The sequence below is a fragment of the Manis javanica genome, chromosome 2 (genome assembly GCF_040802235.1).
Source record: "Manis javanica isolate MJ-LG chromosome 2, MJ_LKY, whole genome shotgun sequence".
In the NCBI taxonomy this organism is placed as follows: Eukaryota; Metazoa; Chordata; class Mammalia; order Pholidota; family Manidae; genus Manis; species Manis javanica.
The window spans coordinates 7,122,802-7,145,366 of record NC_133157.1 but is presented as its reverse complement, the minus strand read 5'-3'; the positions used below and the strand labels follow the sequence as shown (position 1 = coordinate 7,145,366).

General features: G+C 54.9%; 2 protein-coding genes across 6 annotated transcripts; one reads left to right on the top strand and one right to left on the bottom strand.

The window, feature by feature from the left end:
* Nucleotides 1-325: 325 nt before the first annotated feature.
* GOLGA2 (golgin A2) lies at nucleotides 326-16,355 on the bottom strand. Of its 4 annotated transcripts, XM_017641835.3 has the most exons (27): nucleotides 16,208-16,355; nucleotides 14,627-14,749; nucleotides 13,559-13,639; nucleotides 10,603-10,719; nucleotides 10,272-10,315; nucleotides 10,089-10,152; nucleotides 9,649-9,708; nucleotides 9,387-9,467; nucleotides 8,580-8,618; nucleotides 8,262-8,324; nucleotides 8,082-8,175; nucleotides 7,877-7,983; nucleotides 6,787-6,845; nucleotides 6,349-6,490; nucleotides 5,421-5,510; nucleotides 5,208-5,315; nucleotides 4,933-5,020; nucleotides 4,227-4,564; nucleotides 3,826-3,939; nucleotides 2,894-3,139; nucleotides 2,736-2,811; nucleotides 2,434-2,519; nucleotides 1,953-2,171; nucleotides 1,760-1,862; nucleotides 1,562-1,668; nucleotides 1,342-1,495; nucleotides 326-1,251 (listed from the first exon to the last, which is right to left on the bottom strand). In XM_017641835.3, the coding sequence occupies exons 1-27, from the start codon at nucleotides 16,292-16,294 to the stop codon at nucleotides 1,049-1,051; spliced, it is 3,093 nt and encodes a 1,030-aa protein (XP_017497324.1). In that variant the 5' UTR covers nucleotides 16,295-16,355; the 3' UTR covers nucleotides 326-1,048. The 4 variants fall into 4 exon arrangements, with proteins under 4 accessions (XP_017497324.1, XP_017497326.1, XP_017497325.1 ...); XM_017641837.3 differs by lacking the exon at nucleotides 9,387-9,467; XM_017641836.3 differs by lacking the exon at nucleotides 13,559-13,639.
* On the top strand, nucleotides 15,714-21,531 carry SWI5 (SWI5 homologous recombination repair protein). Of its 2 annotated transcripts, none has more exons than XM_073223856.1 (6): nucleotides 15,714-15,947; nucleotides 16,609-16,718; nucleotides 17,047-17,095; nucleotides 18,821-18,942; nucleotides 19,631-19,725; nucleotides 21,263-21,531. In XM_073223856.1, the coding sequence occupies exons 1-6, from the start codon at nucleotides 15,729-15,731 to the stop codon at nucleotides 21,325-21,327; spliced, it is 660 nt and encodes a 219-aa protein (XP_073079957.1). In that variant the 5' UTR covers nucleotides 15,714-15,728; the 3' UTR covers nucleotides 21,328-21,531. The 2 variants fall into 2 exon arrangements, with proteins under 2 accessions (XP_073079957.1, XP_073079950.1); XM_073223849.1 differs by having other exon boundaries at nucleotides 16,996-17,095.
* The last annotated feature ends 1,034 nt before the right edge of the window (nucleotides 21,532-22,565 follow it).

Below are 22,565 nucleotides of genomic sequence, written 5' to 3'. Positions count from 1 at the left end.
GGCTGGAAGTCAGCACTCTGAAGCCAGCACCCTGCTTTCCCCTCCCCAGGGCTAGATCAGGCTTCTGAGCCTGGCCATCAGGTCAGGACTGCCCCTGAGGGCCCTGGAAGGCCCCCTGGAATGCCCCAGGCGTCACCAAGCAGTCAGTGTGCAGGTGTCAGGCCTGGAAGACCTAGGCCAGCGCCCTTGGACAGGCTCAGATACGCCCGGGCGTCACGCAGCCAGAAGCCTGCCCTCTGCTGGCAGGACCCGCTCGGTGCGCAGTGCCCACAGCTCAGGCCCCAAGCCCTGTGGTGGACGCGGACCTAACTGCGAGGCCACGCAATATGGCTAAATCCATTTATTCCGAAATAAAAAGCGACACAGGAGTCGAATCACGCAGGCATAACCCCGTCCCCGCCTCCTTCTTCTGTTCTATGCTATCAATAAATAAGTTTCTCCATCCCCAAATATTTAATAGACCCTTCTCCTCATTTGCCACCTCCAACCTCAACTATGATACAGGGGGCTGCCCCACTCCCAAATATACAAAATGGTACACAGATACAGTATGTACACGGGGGGGGAGCTCTGCCCTTGACTGGCCTCGGTTTACCCTAGCTGTCCCCAGGCCTGTGAGAGTGCCATCCAGTTGTGAAGCTGGGCAAGAGGGGGCACTTGGGCCCCAAAGTACCTCTGAATAGAGGATGCCTGAGCCCCTCTGAATGGAGGGCTGCTCGGTGGGGGTGAGGAGGCCAACTGAGGAGCCCCTGCTCCCCGAGAAAGGCAGCCTCCTAAATAACTATATTTGCTGAGCCTCTGGCTCTTTGCTCTTCCGGAACTATTAGTAGTCCAGAGATAAGACAGCCCTAGCAAGGTGGCAAGGGGTCTGCACCTAACTGTCTCCCCCCATTAGGGTGTTCAGCATACCCCTTCTCAGGAGTCCTATTTTACTTATCTAGGGATAAACGGGTGACTGGGAAAGAGAGGCCAGGATGGTGGGGGGTGACAAGGTGGGAGCAGAGCCCCGGCCCCATTCCTATGGGCTCTGCCGGCTGGCAGCAGGCTATTAGACCACCATGATCTTCACCTCATCGTTGTCATCGGCCCGATAGAAGAAGGGGATGCAGGGGCTGCTGCCTAAGCCTGGATGGTCCTGGGGGTTCTGGATCTCACGCAGCAGCCGTATGATCTGCTGTGCAGTGGGATTCTCAGGCAGGGCCTCTCCCTGGGCAGGCTCCCCGTTGTCGGAGAGGCTCACCTCCCGGAGGTCTTTGGAAAGAGAAAGGCAGACGTCTGGAGTGATGTGTGGGCTCTCCCCACCCGGCCCAGCCTCCCACCCTCCCCAAGAGCTCTACTCACCACCCGGGCTGTCGGCCATGTCCAGCTCCTGAGGGGCTGGGGGTGTACTGGGCTCACCAGCCGGGTTCTGGGTAGCAGCCAGGAACTTGCCATACCATTCATTCCGCTCGCCCACTAGGCGTAGCACCAGCTCCTGCAGCTCCAGCAGCTTCACCTGCGGGGGGAGGCACTCAGTGTCTCCACTCCCACCCCCGCCCCCAGAGAAGATCCGGGGCCCTACCTTCATGTCCTCCTTGTCCTGAGCCAGCCGGCTGATGTACTCCTCCTTCTCCCGGTGCCGCTCCTTCAGCACTGCCCTCTGATTCTGGTAAAGGGCAATGTACTCTCCTGCGGGAGGGAGGGGCAGGGGGACAGGGCTCAGAAGCCGGGCTCCCGGGATCCTCGGCACTGCCCCTGACCACCCGGCCTGCCAGCTCACCGATTGTGTCTGTCTCTCCAGACAGCTGGATGCAGCGGTGCTCCAGCTCTTCCACCCGCTCCTTCAGATCCACTTTCTCCTGCATGAGCTCTGTAAAGCGGCTCTGCAGCCCAAGCGCAGGGGTGGGGCTCAGCAATGACCTGCCCTGGCCACCCCAACCCTTCCTGAGCCACGTCAGGGGAGGCTCGCTCACCTGCAGCTTGTCCATGGCCAGCTGGAGGGCCTGGTGAGTCTCTGCAGGCACACTGTTGCCGCCGGTCCCAGGGGCTGGGGCCTCCCTGTCCAGCTCGTGCTGAGTAGGAGCCACCAGGTGAGCCAGGCGTTGGCACTGCTGCTTCTGCGCCTTCAGCTGCCGGCGCAGCCACACCTGTTCTTCCTCAGCACTGGCCAAAGCCGAGTTAAAAAATGCCACCTGTGCGCGAGAGATTGCATACGTGTACTGGTGGGCAAATCCTCAGGATGGGAGGAGCGGGCAGAGAAGAGCTCCCTCTCTCGGGACCTCAGTGGGCACCTGTGGCTCAAGGCAGGCATGATGCCTACCACCAGCTCTGAGGGGAGGTTGGGGGTCAAGAGAAGTCAGAGGGGGGGAAACCAAGAGGTTAGAAAGATATCCGGGAGGGACAACAGAGGGGGGCAGGCGGGTGTGACGAGGAAGGGGCAGGGATGTAGCTCACCATGGCCTCTCGGCCATCGAGGTCCTCCGGCAGGCTCAGCTTTGGCTGGGGAGCCTCCTCGTCCTTCTCATTGTCCAGTCCCTCTCCTGTCAGGGGCAGCCAGAGAGCCTCAGACAGTAACAAAGGCAGAGGAGTGGCCCCGGAAGAAAGCCTGGGGCCCAGCTCTGCCCTGCCTCACTGTGCAGCCCTGGGCCAGCCAGTCCCCACAGGAAAAGGGTTCGCCATTCTAAACTCAATTCTGTGCTGCCCCAAGTCGCCCCCCTCCTTGGCTCTGCCCTCTCCCTCTGGACAGTCCCATTTACCTTCCCCAGGCATAGCCAAGAGGCTCAGTTGGGCCTGCAGCTGCTGGTTCTGCTGGTTGGCAGCTTCCAGGCGCTCCTAAGGGGCCAAGAAAAGAGTGGGAAAGGGACACAGGTTGCAGGTCTCCCAGGCAGGGGCCCAGCACTGACTTCCTCCTCACCTGGGTCTCCTGCAACTCCTGGCGGGCCATCTCGACCGCCACCTTGCCCTGAACTTCCTGGTGCTGTAGCTGGTCCAAAAGCTGGGTGTGCAGCAGGACCTGCTTGTGCAGCCCCTCCTTCTCGGAGGCCAGCTGCTGGTAGGCAGCCACATGCTGCTGGCAGGTGACCGCATACTGCTGCAGGTGGCTTGCATACTGGTCCCGCTGCTCCTGGAGACTCTGAGCCTCTTGGCTCTTCAGCTCCACCTGCAGGAAGACCCTGCAAGTGAGGGCACGTGGCGGCTGAATCCCAGACTCCGAGCCCACAGAGCGGCAGGGAGGTGCAACGGACTCCTCGCCCTGTGGCAGGCACTGCAAGGCTCTGCTGCCTGCCCAGGCCCCTGGCTTCTTCACTCCAGGGTCTCTGTGACTGCCTCCCTTGCCCAGAGTACCATGCCTCCTTTACTCGGCCTCACATCTCCTAACAACCTAAGAAAAGCAGAGAGTGCCAACCAACACCTATTAAATGGACACCAAATGCCTAATACTTTACATGCATAATTCTCATTTAATCTTCAACACCTCTTATGAGGAAAATGCTTATCTCCTTTCTAAGTGAAGAACATGAGGCTCAGAGATGAGAGGTGAATAGTGGCCAGGGAAGCTGAGGTCAGAACCCAGAGCTAAATCCAGAGTCAGCTATCACACACCATCTCTCTCCCTCCAATTAGAGGCTTGATGCCTCTAGTGGAGATGATGACGTCTGGGCCCAGGGCTGGCCACCTCTTACAGTCAGAGAGCCGGGAGCAGCAAGTACTCACAGGCTCTGAAGGACCCTGTGTCTGGAGTCACGTGTGTCCCCTGGCGGGAGCTACCTCTGCCCCAGCTGCGCACCTCGGTCCCCTGAGGCGAGCGTCTGTCCCCTAGCCCTTCTCCACCTGGGCAGGGCTCACCGTCTCCTTCAGGTCCCCCAGCTTCTCCTGCAGCTGGCCCAGCTTCTTGGCCAGCTCCTTTTTGACATGCTGCTCCGCCTGCAGTGCACTGGTAATCTCCATGTTCTCATTGGTCTGGACAGAGGAAAGCAATCGGTGGCTACCCAATGTGGCTGGAGACCCCAGAACTGGGTGTCTGCCTCCCACAGCTCAGGGAAGGGTGGAGGCAGGCAGGAAAACCCATTGCCTTCCCCAACATTCATCTGCGCCAAGTTCTCTGGTTCACAGGCTGCCTTCATTGGCCCCATTTCACGGAAGGTTTGTACCACCCCATTTTACAGGTGGGAAAACAAAGGCCCAGGGGGGCTAATAACCGTCTCGCCCCGCACCAGAGGGCAAGCCAGCCAGGTTGGGCTGCGCACCAGCCTGACGAAGCCGTTCTGCAGCTCGGCCAGCTGCTCCTTGAGCTCGCGGTTCTGGGCGAGCGCGCGGCTGATGGTGGTGCGGTCGCTGTGCATGCTCTCCAGGATCTGCCTGCGCTCCTCCGCCTGCTCCCCCCAGCACTCGGCTGCCCGCTCGAGCTCCAGCAGCCGCTGCTCCTGCTCTCGATTCAGGCGACTCAAACCGTCATTGTCTTGCACCTGAGCCCGCAGCCGCTCTGCCAGGCTTTCCAGTTCCTCCTTTAACTTCTTGGCCTCCACTTGCAGCTGCTGTTCCACCTCTGAGGGCCCTGCTGGGGGCTCTGGGGCCGGGGGAACAGCTGAGAAGGGGAGCACAGAGTAAGGGCCTCTCTCCTCTGTAGTCATGGAAAACCCCCTTCTTGGTCCATTGCTTCTAACTCAGCCTCCGCACCCCAAATTTTGGCTTCCTGGCTAATAATTCCTCACACTCATTCGATGCCCAATCTTACAGGATACTTTCAAACAAACTTCTTTTCATTCTTCCACGAGACAACTCTGAGTCACTGACAGTGGGCACCCTACCCAAGACTTGCCAATCCCTCGTACAGCCCTTTTTCCCTTAGCCACAGAGCTCTTCCATCCACCCACCTCCCTGGGGCATTCAAAGCCCCTCTCAACAGCCCCCTGACATCAGGCCTGCTTCCAGACCATTCCAGCCCCCGCTTACCTATCTGGCTCCTCAGTTCAGCGAGGCTGGCCTCCAGCTCCTGCACCTGACTCGTTCTGTGCTCTTTCTCCTCCCTCAACTTGTTCATCTGACCAAGCAGACAGGGAGGAGCATGTGGAGGGAGGGGATAGAGGAACGGCCAGGTGACCACCCCACTCTGCCTCCCACCTACACACACCCACCTCTGGCTGCGCCCAGCAAGGGTTATGAATTCCATTTTGCAGATGCCCAGAAAGATCGAGTGACCTACCTAAGGGCCCGAGGTCGCGTCTTACCTGCTCAGACATCTGCTGCATCCTCTGTCGCCAAACAGCACCCTCCTCTTTCAGATTCTCTATGTACTGGTCTCTCTCCATCTGCAGTTGTTGCAGCAAGTCCTTCAGCTGCAAGAATGGGTACAGAAGTTAGCAGAGGCTGTCACTGGACCTCACCACTCTTGGTCACCTGGGGTCATGCTCCTTCCATGGCCCCCCTCTGCAGAGCCTCACCTGCCCCACATGTGTTTCCAGCTGTGCCCGCTCTTCCAGGGCCTGCTGTAACTGCTGGTTGCTATCAGGAGTTTCAGGTTGATTAGAAAACTGGATGGTGAGAAACAAGGAGGTTAGATCTGGGGAGCCCAGGCTGCTGCATGGAGTGCCCCACAAACACATGTGAGCTAGGATCCATGCACAACTCAGGAGCTAGAGAGAGTTAGAGCCTCATATTGTTAGTACCATGTCCACAGGCTTTATTTTTACTAAACACTCATTGTAAATTCAAACAGCAAGTGTTCAAAGGCCTCCCAACCTTTCCTCTAGCTCCCCAATCCCACTAATCTGGTGTGCATCCTTGCAGACCCTTTTCTATACACATGCAAACATATTTAATGAATATACATTACAACTGTCTTGGGGTGACAGGCTGCATGAGAAACAGCTGAAGGAGCTAGGGCTGTTTAGCTCAGAACAGATCTTAGGCAGGACAGGGAAACCCACACACCCCACCTTTCGAAATATCTGGAGGTCATTCCTGGGAAAGAGACTTTTCCTACGGTGACCCCAGTGGAAAGGAGTAACACGAGGCAGTGCAAAGGGACCCGGAAGAGAAGAGGCTCTTGGACCCAGGCATCCTGACTACCCAGTGGCGTGGCCCCCAAGAGGAAGTAAACAACTCATGGGCTAGCTTTATAACTATCATCTGTTTACAACCAGGACTTCAAAAAGTAAAAATGAAAAAGTTCTATCTCTGAGGGTCTGATTCCATAGGCTTGGGAAAGGGCCCCAATCTGCAGACTTGTATCAATCTCTTGAGGATCCCACGGCAAGACCAGAACAAGGATCCAGATTTCCAAGCCCCTGGCTGGAGGCCACCACAGTGCTCCCTGGAGGGCCTGGGCCCAGCTGGAGGGGGCCCACACTCACTGGCTCAGCCCCTCACCTGTTGCAGCAGGAGCTCTGACATCTCCAGCTTCTTCTGCAGCTGCTCCATCCCGAGCTGCACAGCCGCCTTCTCCGACACCACGACCTGAAGCTTCTCCTCCAGTTCTGAGTTCTGCTGCTTCAGGTCCTCATTGCTTTTGCTATGGCCAGAGGCAAAGGAGAAAGGCATGAATAAAACACAGAGGGGACCGCTCATCAACCTATACCCTCACCACAGAACCACACCACGGTGCTGTAGGAAGGGATCCCAGGATCAAATGTCACAGGTGGCAGGCCAGAGGGCGGACACAGGTTGCCTGAGACCCCAGCAGGAGTTGATGGCACAACCAGAGCCTGGCCCTGCACGTGTCTGAACCTGCACGGGCTCCTCGCCATGCTCACTTGGACGCCTCCCATTTCCCGGGCCCCAGCCCTCCCCCGCCCTTCCCCAGCCTACTTGTTCTTGTACAACTCCAGCTTGAGGGCATCCCGTGCTTTGGTTAATTCCTTGTTGTACTGCAAATACAGAAAGGCGGTGTCAGGGCCGGGCAGGGAGAAGGTGCAGCTGGCAGACTAACAGGAGCAATGGTTAACCACCCCACAGCACCACTGTCCCACTGGGTCATTCTTCCCATTGTTCCCAAGTATTTCCAAGCCCATGCTCTCATCTGCTTTTAATGAATTAGAACTCAGGAAGGGTGGAAGAGACAGGTAGGGCAGTCTAATTCACAGCTGCCTACCGGAGGCCCAGAGATGGCAGAGAACACTGCTACCATTATTACTACCATCACCATCACTTGTAAAACTTTACTGAGCACTTTCCCAGGCACCTTGCTAACAGCCCTATGTAACCCTCACTATCAGCATCTGAGAGAGTCAGTTACTGTTATTATTTCCATTTGACCAATGAACAAGGAGTATTAGAGTTTAAGTCACTTGCCTAAAACCACTTAATCAGAGTTGGGATTGAACAACCAGATCTGATTCTTTAGCCACATTTTCTCCCTGGGGTAGGGGCACCCTGGGAGGGGGGAAGTGAAATTCGTACTGTAACCTTTTGGTCATTTTGTGAAAAGATGACATTCACAGTTCCAAACTCAGAAGGTACAGAGGAGACCTGTCTCCCAGCCACCCTGCTCCTCTCCCTGGGTTGTGAATCCTGTCAGACACACAGTATCACACACACACACTTGTCCCCAGTTTCTACACAAGTGGTAACACATAAAACATACTATGCTCATTTTATGCCTTCGCAGCCCAAACTCGTAGCACTCAGCCGAGGCCCACAGCCAGGGGAGGGCTGGGCTGGGACTCGGGCCACAGGCCCTGCATCCAGTGCTCCCTCTGGACATCAGCCTCCCAGCCACACGCCCATGGCAACCAACTCGTCCCCAGGTCGCTTCCAGCACATGTGCAACTTGAAAGCAGTGGGACATGGCCCTTGCTGCCTTCCGGGGGGCAGGATGCCCCACCCCGCAGAGGGGTCTCTGAGCTCACTCCCTTGGGGGAGGCGGAGCCTCTGGGAGACGGCACGCTGCTGGCCTCACCCTGTCCGCCTGCTTCTGCTGCCTAGACACGGCAGACAGTGTCCGCTCCAGCTCTCCCACGCGCTGGCGGGAAGACTGCAGGCGACTGGCGAGATCCTCCGACTCCCCTGGAATGACACAGTTCAAAGTGGGGCCCCAAGAAGGAATCCCACCAAAGGCCTGCCTGGGTGCCTGGCAGGGGGATGAAAGGGCATCTGGCCCCCACCTGCTTTCTGCCGGGCAGCCTGCTGGGTGTGGGCCAGGGCTGTCTGTAGTTCAGTCTTCTCAGACACGAGAATCCCTATAGTCTGGATATGAACCTGTGGGAGAAAAGTCAGACAAAGGCTGAAGAGTCGGAAAAGGAACGTCTCCCAGCGGCACGCAGAGCCCCGCACGGCCCGCTCACCTGCAGCTGCTCTCTCAGAGCCCCTTGCTCCTTCGCACGCTTTTGCTCACACTCCTTCTTCTCCTGGAGAGAGAGAAGGAACATTTCTTCCTGGGAGGAGGCAAAGATGACACAGCAAAGGACATGCCCCCAGGAGGCCACCACTGGCTCAGGACAGGCCCACTCATGAGACCAGATTATGGGCGAAGGGGCTAAAAAGAGGGGAGAGGAGAGACCCCTTTACTGCTCCAGGCTGGGAGCAGGCAAGACAAGAATGGGCCTCGCCACGTGAATCCTCCCCATCAGCCATGGAGCAAGGAGACAAGGACATCACATCACCTTTTCTAGTTGCTCCAGTGTGTCTTGGTTCTGCTGTTTCTGTGGAGAGAGTCAGAGGAAGGTGACTGAGACCGCGCTCCCCAGACTGAGGGGGAGGAATGCACGGGGGACAGGAAGGGGTCTTAAAGGGAAAGTGTGTGGGGACATGAGCAGATAAACGCTCCTCAGGCTTCCAAGGAGAGAGACTGGGTCTCGGGTGGTTTTGCTCACAGCTACAGAAGGGAGAGTGTGGACCCAGATGCCCAGGAGAGAACGACATCACGCCTCTAGACATGCAGCCTGAGAAGGCAAAGACTGCCCTTCCGGCAGCTGGTGATTTGGAAGAGGGCATTCACTCAGTATTTTCTGAGCACATACTACAGGCCAAGTTCTGCTCTTAATAGCAGTGATGTAGGAATGAAAAGGACCTTTAAGATCTTGGCTTTTTGTTGCCAACAGGGACCTTGGACACCCTGTAATTCTACCTCCTTAGAAACTGAAGCCCAGGAGTGATTGACCAAGATTAAAGACAGAGCAAGCGAGGGGCTAAGTCAGGGCCGGTACACACCAGTCAAGCTAGTGCATCCTCTAGAGGCAACAGGCCCAGGGCAAGCGGGGGAAAGACTCAAGCAGGAGAGCGGAGGGCAGCAAAGAGGGCAGCCACAGAAAAGGCCATGCTGCATGCTTCATGCACAGGGTCCTTCCAGCTGAGACCTAGCCCCCCGGCACCCCTATCTCCCTTGGCACCGGGGCCCCCAGCCCCTTTCTTCAGAGCCCCAAGGGGAAACTGGAGCAGCGTAGAATCAGGGAACCCCACTGGACTCTTACCAATTCCTCTATCTTGCTACTGAGTTGTTTGTTTGTTAGATTGCTGGACTCCAGGGCTACCGCTAGCTCTTGGTACCGGCTCTGAGGCGCATGCAGAGAGGAGGAGTCGGAGGGGGGTGGGTGAGGGAAAGCAGAGAGAGCGATCATTAGGGCTGGGGGCTGCTGGGCTGTCCTGGTGGCAGCGGGGTACCCAGACCCCGCTGTGGGAGGAGGTGGAGGGGCTGGCCTGCAGGCTCACTGGGCCTGGGTCTAGGCCACTTACCTCCAGGTCCTTTATGTTAACAGAAGATGCTAGGCCCTCCCCATTGATGTAGGATGTGGACTAGGAGAGATGAAAGGGCTCACATGGAGATGCTATCTGACCCCCAACGCTGAAGCCTCTGACTCCCTGTCTTCCCCACCAACTGGCTCCCTCCTCCCATAACCCCTTGCGTCAGCTCCTCCTGGTTCTTCCCTCTCCCTCCCCAGCCCTCCCCATCAGTTCTCAGCCTGTGCGTTCTGCAGCAGGGTAAAATGAGGTAGCCAATCTCGCCATCCAACCACTGCCTCTGGAGCTCCAGAGAGGATGTGACCAGTGACACATTACCCACCGAGCGAGCTAGTGATCCCCGGAGCTTCCCTCCCTCTTGGGAATCTCTACCTCACTTTCTATCATATTTTCCTTCCCCCCTACCCTCCTGTGGCCTATGGTTTCTGGGGTACCTCCGACACAAGACCGTTGAGCTGCTGAGAAAGCTGTCGCAGGCTCTCGGTAGATGAAAAAGACCTGGGAATGAGCATAGGCATCATAAGTGCAGGGGGCTGGATGGAGAAGAGGGGCTCACGGGCAGTGGCCTGCCCCGACTCCCTCAGCCTAGGGACTGCTGCCCCATAGGAGATACTCACTTGCATTCATCCATTAGAGAAGGACCATTTTCAGCATCATAGTTCTGTTTGGGAAGAAACACATGAGGTGGTCATTTGTTTCCAATAAGAACCACCCAGAGGTGAGTGAGCCAAGCTCATTACAACAACTTTCCATCTTCCCGAACCTTAAGGGAAAAAAAATCTGGTCTTGCACCGCCCCCCACCCCCATCCCAGTCCTTGGAAAGTGCATGCGGCTCTTGGAACCAAGCTACCTGCAGAAAGGGGAAGAGGATCCATAGTAAGCACAGCCCTCTGGGAAGGAGGAGGGGGAGAGCATATAGTGGGGCATGGGCACAAGGAGGCACAAACCTGAGTTGACGCCATGCTAGTGACACAAGGGAGACTAGCACTGGGGGAAGGGACATCACCAGGTGGTATGGCATCGCCAGCAGTTGGTAAAGCAGGAGTGGTGAGGTCTTTGGGCGCCTGCCACAGAATAGAGCAGGCGGTTAGGCGACCATGCAGGGAAGAACGTGCCTCTCTGCCATGGGTGCAGGGGTGCACAGCGGGTAGGACAGGTGTTGCTGCAGTCAGTGACAGTCTCATGCTAGGAGCCACTCTGGGGTGTGGCCCTGGTGGCCCAGGCCTTGGGCCACTCTGCAGCCTGCCGGACGGCCAACACTCAAAGCAGGGACTACATGGCATCCTTTGCGAACATGGGGGCCTCATTCTGCCTGGAGCTCAGCAAAAGACAGTCCTCGGTTCTGACTTGAGGCAGCCACAGCGGGTGGAAGGAAGGTGCGCCAAGTCAGGGAGAAGTCAGACACTGTCCTTCCAGAAAGCCAGTCTGTGCCTCAGACGGAGCCTCGCCCGGAGCCCTGGCTGTGTGTTGGGGATGACAGCGGGGCCCTTGGCCTCCTTCTTCTCTCTCCTTCCATCCGGCTTCCCCCCAGCCGCCGGCTGTGTTTGCCTGACTCAGACCTTTCTGGGAAAGAAGCTGCCCAACTAGAGGCCTCTCCCTGCTGCTGGTGGCAAAAAGAAAACCATGGCCACTTCCCACACCCCAACCTCTGAGCTCCAAAACACCTACCCAACCAAGAAACAACTGGCGGAACCAGAGGTAAGATGTCTACCCTTTGACTCTCAGAGTCCTGGAGAATGGAGAAGAATCCTAGGACCGAGGACCGGGAACCATGGAGAAGACACTCCCTGTTCCCTACTGGACTCACTTGCTTAACCAGAGCCCACCCTGCCTGTCTCCATACTCAGGCCTGACACTCAGTCTAAGCCTCTAGCTCTAGAGACCTAATGTCCAACAGGCCAGATGGGCAGACATGGGGAGGATGGCTCACAAGCTGAAGCCTGGCGAGGGAAGAGCCGCAGGGAGCCAGGGCCTGGCCCACGGAGCTGGGTCTGAGAGGAAGAGGCTGCACCTCTTGGGGGAAGGGGCCGCCTGCTCTCTAGACCCCTCAACCCTCGCCTCTGAACACCCAAATTACTGCCTTCCTTAGAACAAGTGCCACAGAACCTGAGTAGCTGAGCCTGAATGAAGCTGTTCACGTTTACTGCCCATGCTGTGACCTTTAGCCCCAGAACCTGGCATTGCCTTGCCAACCTGCACAACAGAAATCTAATAGGTAAGAGCAGGGGTTCAGCAGCTGGCCTGTCATGACACTCTGGGGGAGGTGGGCACTCCTAGCCACGGGTCCTGGCAAGCTCTGAGGATTCCCACTGATCCCTAGCATTAGATACAAGAAAGCTCAGAGGGGGAAAAAAGTATTTTTCAGAAGACTTACTTAAATACACATGACTATTTTGTGAGCAACTCAATTATTTCATAATTTTAAGTCTTTAGCTAAGTATGGGGTTTTAAAAAGCCATTGCCCACTACCTTCAAATGTCCCATTCCATTAAAAATTTATCTTAACTTCTCCATTATTCCCCATTTCTGGAAATGCCATCAGCTCCGCCCATGATACTGCGATCACAGGCTTACATCACTGGAATAGAAAACTCAAGGGGGAAACAGTTATTAATATAGAGAGGACTTCAAAACAACAAGAAGGGAATATGGGGATGCGGATCTTCATTTCCAGAAGAGAGAGATGCAGGCACAGTCTCAGAACCTGGGGCAAAGCTGGCTTCAGAACTCCTCTCGGGCAGCGCTCCCCGCCCAGTGCCGCTCGGCGTCCCGTCTGAGCCATCAAGGTGAGTCACAGCACCTGGACAGACCTGACCGGCGGGCTGTGAGCGGTCCTGACGACTGAAAGGCTCCTAATGCCAGGTAACCAACAGCGCCTACTCCCAGCCCTCTCCCCATGCCCATCTCCAGCAGGACCTGGCCCTGTTTCAACCCCTCCTCTGGCCTGGCAGGAGTCCCCCGAGGAGGGCCCAGTATCACATCCGGAGGTTCCTCTCCCAGCCTGGCTCTCTGCCTCTGTGGAAGGTTTCATAATCTTAGCTGTTACCTGCACCATGCCCTCAGCCTGGGACTCCCATTTCCCCCACTCTCCATGGGAATGTTACCCACCTCTCATCTCCAAACAGCCTTAAATAGCACCCCACCCCCACCCCCAGCCTGGGGTCTCTTTAGAACCAACCTCCCCAGCAGCTAAGTGGAATGTGGTCACATTCTACCTTGCATCCAGTGTACATTTTACCTAGCTCACCTGTTTTCTCCAGCACCTAGCAAAGTGCCTCTGCCATCAAGGGCCCACTGAATCCAGTCAAGAGCCCAGATGGTTTTTCAAAGAGCAGGGAAAAAGCATCCTGCTCACTGAGCTGCTGGGTTAACCCCACGTGCTTTACAGGTAGTTCCTCTGAAAAAAACAAACTTATTCCGTGTAACTGTAATGTAAACTCCCTTTCTCTAAGCCCTATATTACCTACTCTCAAAGCAAAATGGATACATCAACTCAAAACATCACAAACTGCTATCTGGTCTCTCTGTGGGGGACAGGTGCCCAAAGGGCAAGACCCACAGGTCTGCTTTTATTTAATCCTAGTCTGATACACCACTAGGCATTCCAACTTGAGATTCAAAAAGCCCAAATCCCACACACCTGCTCTGGAAACTATTCCCAAATTACCTTAACCTTCAAGGTGTGTCTCACCTTCTCCAAGATGATAAAAGATGTGAGGGAAGGAAAAAAAAAAACAAACCCAATCAACCAAGCAGGTGAAAAAGCAGACATGAACAGGCTGAGGGTTAATGACAGCAACACAAAGTAAGCCCGAGGTGAAGTATCCCCCAAACCAGAGAAGCCTCAGGGGCATGCACAGCTGGGAGAGAGCAAGCCAGAGAGGGCTCTCGGCACTGCCTCACCTTCCACTTGTCCAATGGGGGGAACGCTACCCCATTGGAGCGGTTAAGGTCGGACACCAGCACCTTCAGAATGTCCTGAATCTACAGGAGGCGAAAAAGGAAAACAAGGGCAGGGGGGAGAAAGAGAAAGTGGCTTAGAGAGAGGTACCGGAGTCAAGGAAGGAAGGAAGAGACGGGTTCAGGGAGATGGAATGCTGAAGAAGAGAGAGAAGGGATCAATATCATGGCCTGGGCTGTCCCAACAGCCACTTGCTGCCTCGCCTGGGGCAGAAATCAACATAAAGAGATGGAAAGGTCCCCTGAGTGAGGCAGCCACAGAGTGTAGTCAACCGACCAATGCAGCTCTTTCCTTAATTCGCTCATTAGACCCTCTCCCTCAGGCCCAGGGTGCTGGGGATGAACCCAGCAGGGTTCCAGAACCCCATCTCCATTTAAAAAACCAGACTTCCAAGTAAGGGTTCACCCGAACAAGGGGGGTTCCAGCTAAAAGATAAGTTTGAAAGATACTGATCTGATCCAACAATATCATCTTACAGATGAGAAGACTGAGGGCCAGGGGAGGAAGTGATTTTCCTGAGGTTGCCCAGCAAGCTGGTGGCAAAGATGGACTCAAAACTCCGATCATCTCCTAACCCAAGAGCCCCGGGCTCTGCTTACCACACCCTGGGGCTCTTTTGGTGCTTCCTACAGGAAGCGTGATGGCAAATGGCCTTTTTCATTGCCTGGCTTCCCCTTGATGTTGGAGATGAGGAAAATCACCAGATCAGTAAGTCAAACAGCAACTACCCTTTACTGAATGTTTACCCTGCAGTAGGCCCTGTACTAAGGGACTAATATAAATAAAACAATAATCTCATTTAAACTTCCTAAGTGTAAAACAGTATCACCCTGATACCGATATAGAAACAGAGACCCAAAGAGCTCAAAAATTTGCCCAAAATCATAACCCTAGCAGAGGGTGAGGTAGGATTCAAACCTGTACCTACACTTCTTCCACAATTTTAACCACTACCCTCCACTGCCCCTTGAGCACCCCTATCCCCAGAAGCCTGGCCAGCCCAGACTCACATCCTCAGGCGAGTGACAACCACCAGAAGTGGTGGTCTCAGGGCTACTGCCATATTTAGCCTTCTTTTTCTTCTTAGCTCCTGCAGAAACACCAGAGCTGTTCTTCTGCTGATATTCCCTCAGCTGCAGAAAGGAAAAGCATGAAATTCATGAGAACTATAAGCCCCTATATTCATGGTCCACTTGACAATTTTCAAAATACTCTTATAATCACCATCTGACTTAATGGCACCAGCAAGCCTACAAGTTGTTGTAATTCTCACTTAATATCTGAAGAAAAGCACTGATAATGTGGCTTTGAAAAAAAAAAAGGCAACAGTGGAATTGAAACTCAGTCTTTTGACTCTGAGTTCTGGTGTTGTGCCACGAATCAGCAGCTGCCAGGGAACAAAACCAGAAGAGGTAGAAAATGCACATTTAAGTAATTAGACGTCAGACTCTGTTAGAGGTGTACACAAGTACTTCTCAAGTTTTTACATCAGATACATTCTGATGGCAGAAGGCAGTGAAGGTACATCCCGAGTGAATCTGGGGACATAAGAGGAGGAGGACAGCCCGAGCAGAAAGAAGTCTATTATAATCTCACAAACCATGTACATGTCATCCTAAGTACATTAATATAAAAGGTTTTTCCCTCTCAAAAGAATGAAGCAAAACCCATGCTTCAGTCCCACATTTATCCTGTGGCACTCAGAGCACCCCATGTGGAGATGATTTGAGGATGATTCCCAACTGTGAAGTTTGGTCTCCTGGGGATCAGTTCCACAGAGGATAGGAAGATGTCACTCCAAAGAGCACTGACTGAGGGGCACTCTAGTCCCAGAATCAGAAGTAATTAAATGTGAGGTAGAGAACTCAGATTAAAAATTTGAGTCTGGGGAGTAAGAACCTGGAAGAAAACCAAATAAAACACATTCTCCTCTTGTCACTCAGGGGTGTCAACGTTTGAGATCACTGCTAACGTGCAGGCTTTTTTGGCTGTCAGTGTCTAAGGATGGGGTACAGTCTAGAGTTAAGGGAGACTGATACACCTCCGACCTAGGTCCCATAGTCCCGGGTCCCTTTTAGGCTGTAAATTTGTGCCGCGACCAAAGAAACCAGAATGGGGGTGAAACGAGGTCTGGGTCGTAAGATCAAACACCGGGCTCCCGACGGTAATGACAGTTCCAAGAGGGATTGTGACGTAACTGCATTCCACTCCTCCCTACCGACGCCCGTGCCTCCGCTCCGCGGTGGGGGAGGGGAGCGCAGGGCCAGGACCGAGGTCCTTGGAGACCGGGAGCCCCGAGAGCCCAGGAGGTCCGGTTCTGGACTGCAGGAGGCAAGGGCCGAGCCTGGAAGGCAGGGAGCCCCGGGGGTCACCAACTCAAAGTCACCCGGGAGCGACGGGCGAGGGCGGGGGCTGGGCTGCCGGGGGTGGGGGTGGGGGGCGGGACTGGCTGAGAAGACTTTGCAAGGGGCGCCGAGGGGCGCCGAGGGACTCGCCCTGAGCGCCTCAGGGGCAGCACAGACTCTGGCCACGGCCCGGGTGTCGGAGGAGCCTCGGGCTGAATCAGGGAGTCGCGACCCGGCACGTTTTACCTTTTTCTTGGCCGCGGCCAATCTGCTCTGTCGGGTTTCTTCCGACATCCTGGGACGGGGAGGGGGGAATGGGCGGGGGGGCCACATCACCGCGATCCCGGCAACCACTGCGGAATTGCTTCCGGCAGCCACCGCGCCGCTGTGCAAATGAGCCAGAAAAGGTGGAACCAGGGCGGGTCTAGGAACCAGCGTCGTAGGCGTGGCCTAAGTTATCGCATCCTATTGGCGTATGGGAAGATCAAAGGGAGAGGGCGTGGTCAGAACGCCCTCAGCCAGGAGGACGGGTGCAATGAAAGCTGCGCGTGCAACCGCTGGCCCCGCCCATCTCGGGGCGTAGGGGCGGGGCCTGAGGTCTCAGGGTGCGCGCGCAGCTCACTGCCCGTTCCTGGTCTCCATTGCAGGATTCTAGTTACCTGGAGGACTTGAGAGGCCGCTCTCTCGCCCCCGCCCTGGACTCTCCGGCGCTGCAGACTCCCCCAAGACGGGGGCCCCGGACCCCAGGGCTCAGGAGGTGGGCGAGGAGCGGACGGCAGGGAGAAAGCGCTTCCCTTCAGAGTCCCTTTCCTGACACCCCCTAGCTCTACCTAGACTGTCTCGTCCCGAGGATCACCTCCACAGAACCCCATCCAGTCCTCCGCGCACTCCCCACCCTCATCAGTATCTCCCCTTCCCTGAGGATCCCGGGAGTGGATCTGCCGTCTTCCCACTTGGATCCAGCTCGGCTCTCTGCTTGCTGCTTCCCTCTGCTCCTCCTCCCACACCCCCACAATAAACCGCTTTCCTCCCAGAGCGGACTCTAGGTCCAATCAGCCTTTTTTTCCCCTCGGATGCCTCTCCAGGACTCAACCAGGACCTTCCAAAAGTTTCCGCGGGGCCTTCCGATCCCCTGTGAGTATGCCTGTCCCCTATAGGCCTCCGCCGTGTTAGCCACTGCTGCTAGCAGCCCTCCTCTGCCCTCCTCAGAGCAGCTGACGCGCCCCCAGCCCTCTCCAGGTCCTTCCCCGCTGCGGACCTACCCCAGGTCATTTCGCAGCCCTTGCCCTTCTTACCTTCTGCCCACCAAGCTTCGAAGCAGAAGCTGCCCTGTCCTGCCTTGTCCTTTGTCAGTGATGCCCCCCAGGCTGTTCAAGTGGGCTCTGTCCCTCCTCCGTCCTGACAACACCCCCCAGGTGGTTGATTTTGTCCTTTTTCACATCCCCTCCCTCTATCCCCTCCCTCACCCATTCCCCACGCCCCCGCCCCGCAGGGAAACCACTCTGGTTCCCAATGAGCACCTGCGCTCTCTTGCCTCAGGGCATTTGGCTGTGCTGCCAGGGGCCGGGAATACTTCTCTTCCAGCTTTTTGCCAAGCTGATGCCTCTTCAGCCTTTACGGCTGAGCTTTCTTAGAGAAGCCCTACCACCACTTCTGGCTCAGTCCAGTCCCTCTGTTAGACACTCTCTTAACGCACTGTGCTGCAAGTTCAAAGCGCTTTTCGAAGTTATAGTTAGTTGACTATTTGCCACTCACTTATTAGACAAATTGTACTGAGTGTGCCTGTTGTGGGTCAGTTACTGTTGGAGACGGAGCAGTCAGCAGTGAACAAAACAAAGTCCCTGCCCTCGTGGAATTTACATTCTAGTGGTGTAAGGCCAACAATGAAAATAATGTTTTTCGTGAAATGTGTTCTGTGTCAGGTGGTGTAGTGACCATTTAAGACAGGGTGTCAGGGAAGCATTTCTGATGAAGTGTGACCTGTGAGTAGAGCTATAAATGGAGATAATCTGGAGGCAAAGCTTGACTGTTGGGGGTTTTGTGTTTGGGACTAGGCTATATGTTCCTTGAAAGCAGGGGGCAGGCTTGCTGTCTTACCCGTTGCTGAACCCCTGTAGCCTTTGTCAGCGCCTGGAAGATAGCGCTTACTCACTGTGGACTGACTGGTTAAAAGCCTCTGTCCTAATAAGAACCCTGTCTTCCTCAGTCTCTCCTTGTGTCACATGCAGAAAGTCGACCCAACACACATTTCCAGAAATGAGCAGTGACCCTGGCAGTGTTCACAGATTTTCGAGGCAGAGAAGACAAAAATGAACTGTAGCCCCAGGGAAGGGTTTTGTTATCCATAGAGATAAATCCAGTGACATCCTGGCCTTGAGAAGAGAAGCCAAGAGGTAGACCTGAAGTGGATTCACTGGGGTCAGACTAGGGGCCAGGGTGGGCCCTTTAGTTAGGATTGGGTTTGGCTGGGAGTGAAAGAAAACCCCCAAATGATGGTGCCTTAAATAGTCTGCAGGGACCATGCCTCTGTCTTCAGTGTGGTTTCTACCTCGACATTGAAGATAATGTTACTTCCACATTCCAGCCGGCAGGACGGAGGAAGGCCAGAGAAAGGAATGCCCTCTCCCTGGAAGGACAATTCCCAGACAATTCGCATATACCATTTCTGGTTGAGTGCCACGTGCCAGAACTCAGTTACAGGGCCACATCTAACTCCAAAGGAAGCTGGAGAGGGGGTCCTGGTCAGGGCGTGAGGTGTCCGAGACCAGGCAGAGGTGGGGGTGGCCATTGGGGGACAGCTTGTGGGTTCTGCCTTGTGAATAATTGGTCAGTCCGGCTAATGGCTTTTCGTGCCCTCAGCGGCCATCTCCCAACTCTGGTCAGGCTGATGGGGCCAGCGAGGATTCTTTGCACCTTGATACTGAGAAACTGAAGGAGAAGAGGGCCATGCTGGACAAGGAGATCGCCCAGTTAATGTCTGAGTAAGTCTTACTGGATTCCTCAGTGTGCATGAGATACCTTTTAACTAGTGCCCTGTAACTGAAGCCCAGTTCATAGTAGTTTAGTAAAAACGGCACCGTGCACTTGGATTCAGGGCATCTCAGCAGCCCCTCGGGGAGGGTGTGGTCAGGCGCGGAGGGTCAGGAGCGAGGAACCGGAAAGCCATCTGGGATGGAAGTTACTGCTCTCCAGTCTTTGTGGGGCCCCCATTCTCTGCCTCTGCTGCCGTGCGCATTCGGACTCTGTTCTCTCTACAGACTGGAAGGCTGGCTTTTCCACAGCTCCCAGGTTTTCCCACACCCTTTGCTGCAGCCACAGGGCACAGACTCAGCAGCCTTTGATGTACATTTCACACCTGAGGGGATCTGACTGCCACTCATGTGCCCATCTGTGAATCCCTCAGCTGTTGGCAGAGTCACGTGGTACCTGTGGTTGGGGACCCTCTCTAAGGGCGTGGGGAGTATTTTCAGGAGGAAGGCCTGGGCAGATACCCTGCCCCTACTGTAAGCTCCATGAGGGCAGGTCTATCTTGCCATCGCTATGTCCCCAGTGCTGAGTACCGAGCAGGCTCTTAGTGAACATTTGTTAAATAGATGTGTCAGTACACTCTGAACGTTGGATCCTCATCACTTTCTTAACAATTCTCTCTCTCTCCATCCCTCACCCCAGAGGCTATAATGTAGATGAACTGGAGGACCATATCGCACAGCTGCATGAGTATAATGACATTAAGGATGTGGGCCAGATGCTGCTGGGAAAACTCGGTGAGCGGCAGAACTCCGGGGCAGCAGCCAGCGGCCGCAGGGACTCCCCAGACCCCCGGGTGGTTAGATTTTGCCCCTGGGTCTTCCGACTTGCCAGCAGCCCTCCCACCCTCCTCAGCTGCCACACTCCCTGAGTGCCCCTGCCCTCCTGGCCCCCTAGCGAAGCAGCTGCACAGCTCTTACTTGAGTCACTGGGGTGTTTTGGCCCAGGCAGGTTTGAGCACAGGCTCACCCACCTGCTAGACTGAGAACTAGGGTTCCCAGACTGATGGAGACACCATCCTTGCCCCTCACATGGCTGACTTGCAACAGCGGCAGAAAGCACAAGGTGACTCCGTGTGGCTCAAAGTGTGTTCCTCCTTGAATACAGTCTCACTATTCAGCAGGCTTAGCCAAGGCGCAGACCCCCATGTGTCTGGGCTGACTAGGAGATAAAGAAACGTGTAGCTGGCCTCACTTCGGTTACCGCACGCGGGTTGGTGTACCCCCTGACATTCAGCAGCCAGTGACACCGGGGCCAGTGACCAGCATTCAGGGCTGGGGCTGGGGGCTGCACAAGGATCAGCACCTGCTGCAGAACTGCCCGTCGGCATCCAGGATGCCATGGCAGGGGAGGCTTGCCTGCTTCAGTGGGAGTGGCTCCCAAAGGAGGGGAAGGAGAAAACAAGACGGGGGAGGTTTAGACAGACAGGAGGGGAAGGTGATCAGGGACCAAGAAGAAAAGAGTGTGACGGAGCTGTAGCCTAGAGGTTAAGAGCCATTAGCTTTTGTTGGACAGAAACCAGCGTGACACCTGTCCTGTGGCATGGGACCCGGGGCACGCAGTCTATCCCCTTCACTTGTTTAGTTGATACTTTTCTTTATTTATTGAGCACCTCCTCTATGCTGCTCTGTAGGATGTGGGGACACTTTGGGGAATCAGACACTTAGAGGTCTCTGTTCCCATGGGACAGATGCTTCCGTTTTGGGGGCAGGGGAGGGGAATGGTCAGTGAGTAAAGGAATACAAACCAATGGGTTATGAAAAGCATCAAGTGCCGTGAAGGACATGAAGGACTGAGATGGAGAACATGAAGGTCTGAACAGGGTGGCAGGTGGGGATGAGGTGAGGCAGGCAAGGAAGGCCTCTGAGGAGAACTCTTCCCATGCTAGGGAAGGAGAACCTTTGAGGAGCAGGAGAGATAACAGCACCAGAGGGCAACAGCATGGCATGTGGGCCAGGCTAAGGAGTCTGGGTTTTCAGCAAGCCCCAGATACAAATGCAAATAGAAGTGTACATTTTCAGCAGGTGACTCTAGCTGTTTTGTGTGGGGAAAGGATTCTAGGGGAGCTGTGTTTGACTCCAGCAAAGCGGGATCAGGGTTCAGTGAGCCTACTTTGCAGTGGCCAGTGGACTGACCCACAGTAGAGAAGGGTTGTCTTGACTGACTAGGGGGTCGGGATGAAGGGACAGAAGTGGGTCCCAGTGGGGCAGGGTTTTGGCCATCCTCCCTCCCTCTTCTCCCACCAGACATTCATCTTTCCTTCCTTCCCTTCAGCCATGATCCGAGGTGTCACCACCAAAGAGTTGTATCCAGAATTTGACCTGGACATGAATGACTGAGCTGGGACAGGGATGTGGACACAAGAGCCCAACCAGCACACCTCCAGGCTTTCTAGCAAGAAAGTGTCAGAAACCCTGTTCTAGAAAATCCAGGCTGAGTCAAGAGTGGGACAGAAAAGAAGTGGTATTCCCATGTCTGAGGTTCCTGTGGAGGTGTGTCTGTATCCTGTTTGTAAATAAACGTCTGGGCGATCTTGGTGTGAATCCCTGCACTGACTCTCTCCCCATTGATTGCCCCTAATCTTACCTGGGAGAAAGGGAATCTGCCTTGGGTTGTAACAAGTTTTCCCATACCAGGCCTGGGCTGAGTGCCTGACAGCCAATCTCCAATGCTTAAAACCATCCTATGAGGAATTAGTATTGCTATCCCATTTTAAAGATGAGGAGATTGAGGCTCAGAAGCACAATGGCTTGCCCAGGGTCACACAGCCAATAGGTGGCAGAGCAGGGTTTTAAGCCCACATCTATCTCTAAAGCTTCTGGCTTGCAATACTGCCTTTCTGGGTTGGGGAACAAGTGGGTAACAGCTGAGAGCGAAGTAGAGGCCTTGGGAGGAAGTCTTCCCTCGTAAATCAATCTACAGAATGTGGGTTCCAGTCCTCAGTTGTAATCCTCCACCCAGCAAGGGTGAGCTGTTGTCATTTCTTCATCGCATGTTGCTTATTGTGAGCAACCGTCATGGCAGAGGTGAAACAGGTGTTGCGGCTGCTCGGTGCGATCCAGAATGGCAAGGTGTCCCACTGAACTTGCTAAGCATTCCGACTCTGCCAGCTGCCTCTCTGGCCCTGGCCCTGCTGGATATTCCCCTCAGGTTTCAGATGGATTAGCAGTGTTTGGGGACAGGCTATCATGAGGTAAAATGGTTTCTAAAATCCAGCCACAGGAGTCAGACCTGGGTTTGAGTTCAGCTCTGCCCCTTACAAGAGGCAACTGACTTGGCCTCTAGAAGTGGAAATAACTGTTGTAATGTATACATGAGGGTTATACGCAACTTTATCTCCATGTACACCCCAAAATCTCCATGGTTGAGCACAATAAAGGGTTGTTTGTCTCACAAAGTCTGAGGAGGGTTGGGTAGCCCTCCTACATTGCTGAGCCTCACTGCTGGAACCACAGCAGGGAAAAGAGAGGTAGACGAGACACATCAACTCTGAATTGATGCATCCCCTCATCGGCAGGTGTCTCTTGTGCTCACAATTGTCCAGAACTAGTCATGTATCCCGAACATACTGAGGGAG

Excerpts from the sequence above, each read along its gene's own strand:
- SWI5 (XM_073223849.1), top strand. The coding sequence starts at position 15,729 with ATGGGGGTGAAACGAGGTCTGGGTCGTAAGATCAAACACCGGGCTCCC. Across the intron at positions 15,948-16,608 it reads CCGGTTCTGGACTGCAGGAG|GATTCTAGTTACCTGGAGGA; the intron begins GCAAGGGCCGAG and ends TCTCCATTGCAG. Across the intron at positions 19,726-21,262 it reads GATGCTGCTGGGAAAACTCG|CCATGATCCGAGGTGTCACC; the intron begins GTGAGCGGCAGA and ends CCTTCCCTTCAG.
- GOLGA2 (XM_017641835.3), bottom strand. The coding sequence starts at position 16,294 with ATGTGGCCCCCCCGCCCATTCCCCCCTCCCCGTCCCAGGATGTCGGAA. Across the intron at positions 7,984-8,081 it reads GGCTGCCCGGCAGAAAGCAG|GGGAGTCGGAGGATCTCGCC; the intron begins GTGGGGGCCAGA and ends GTGTCATTCCAG. Across the intron at positions 3,940-4,226 it reads AGAACGGCTTCGTCAGGCTG|ACCAATGAGAACATGGAGAT; the intron begins GTGCGCAGCCCA and ends TCCTCTGTCCAG.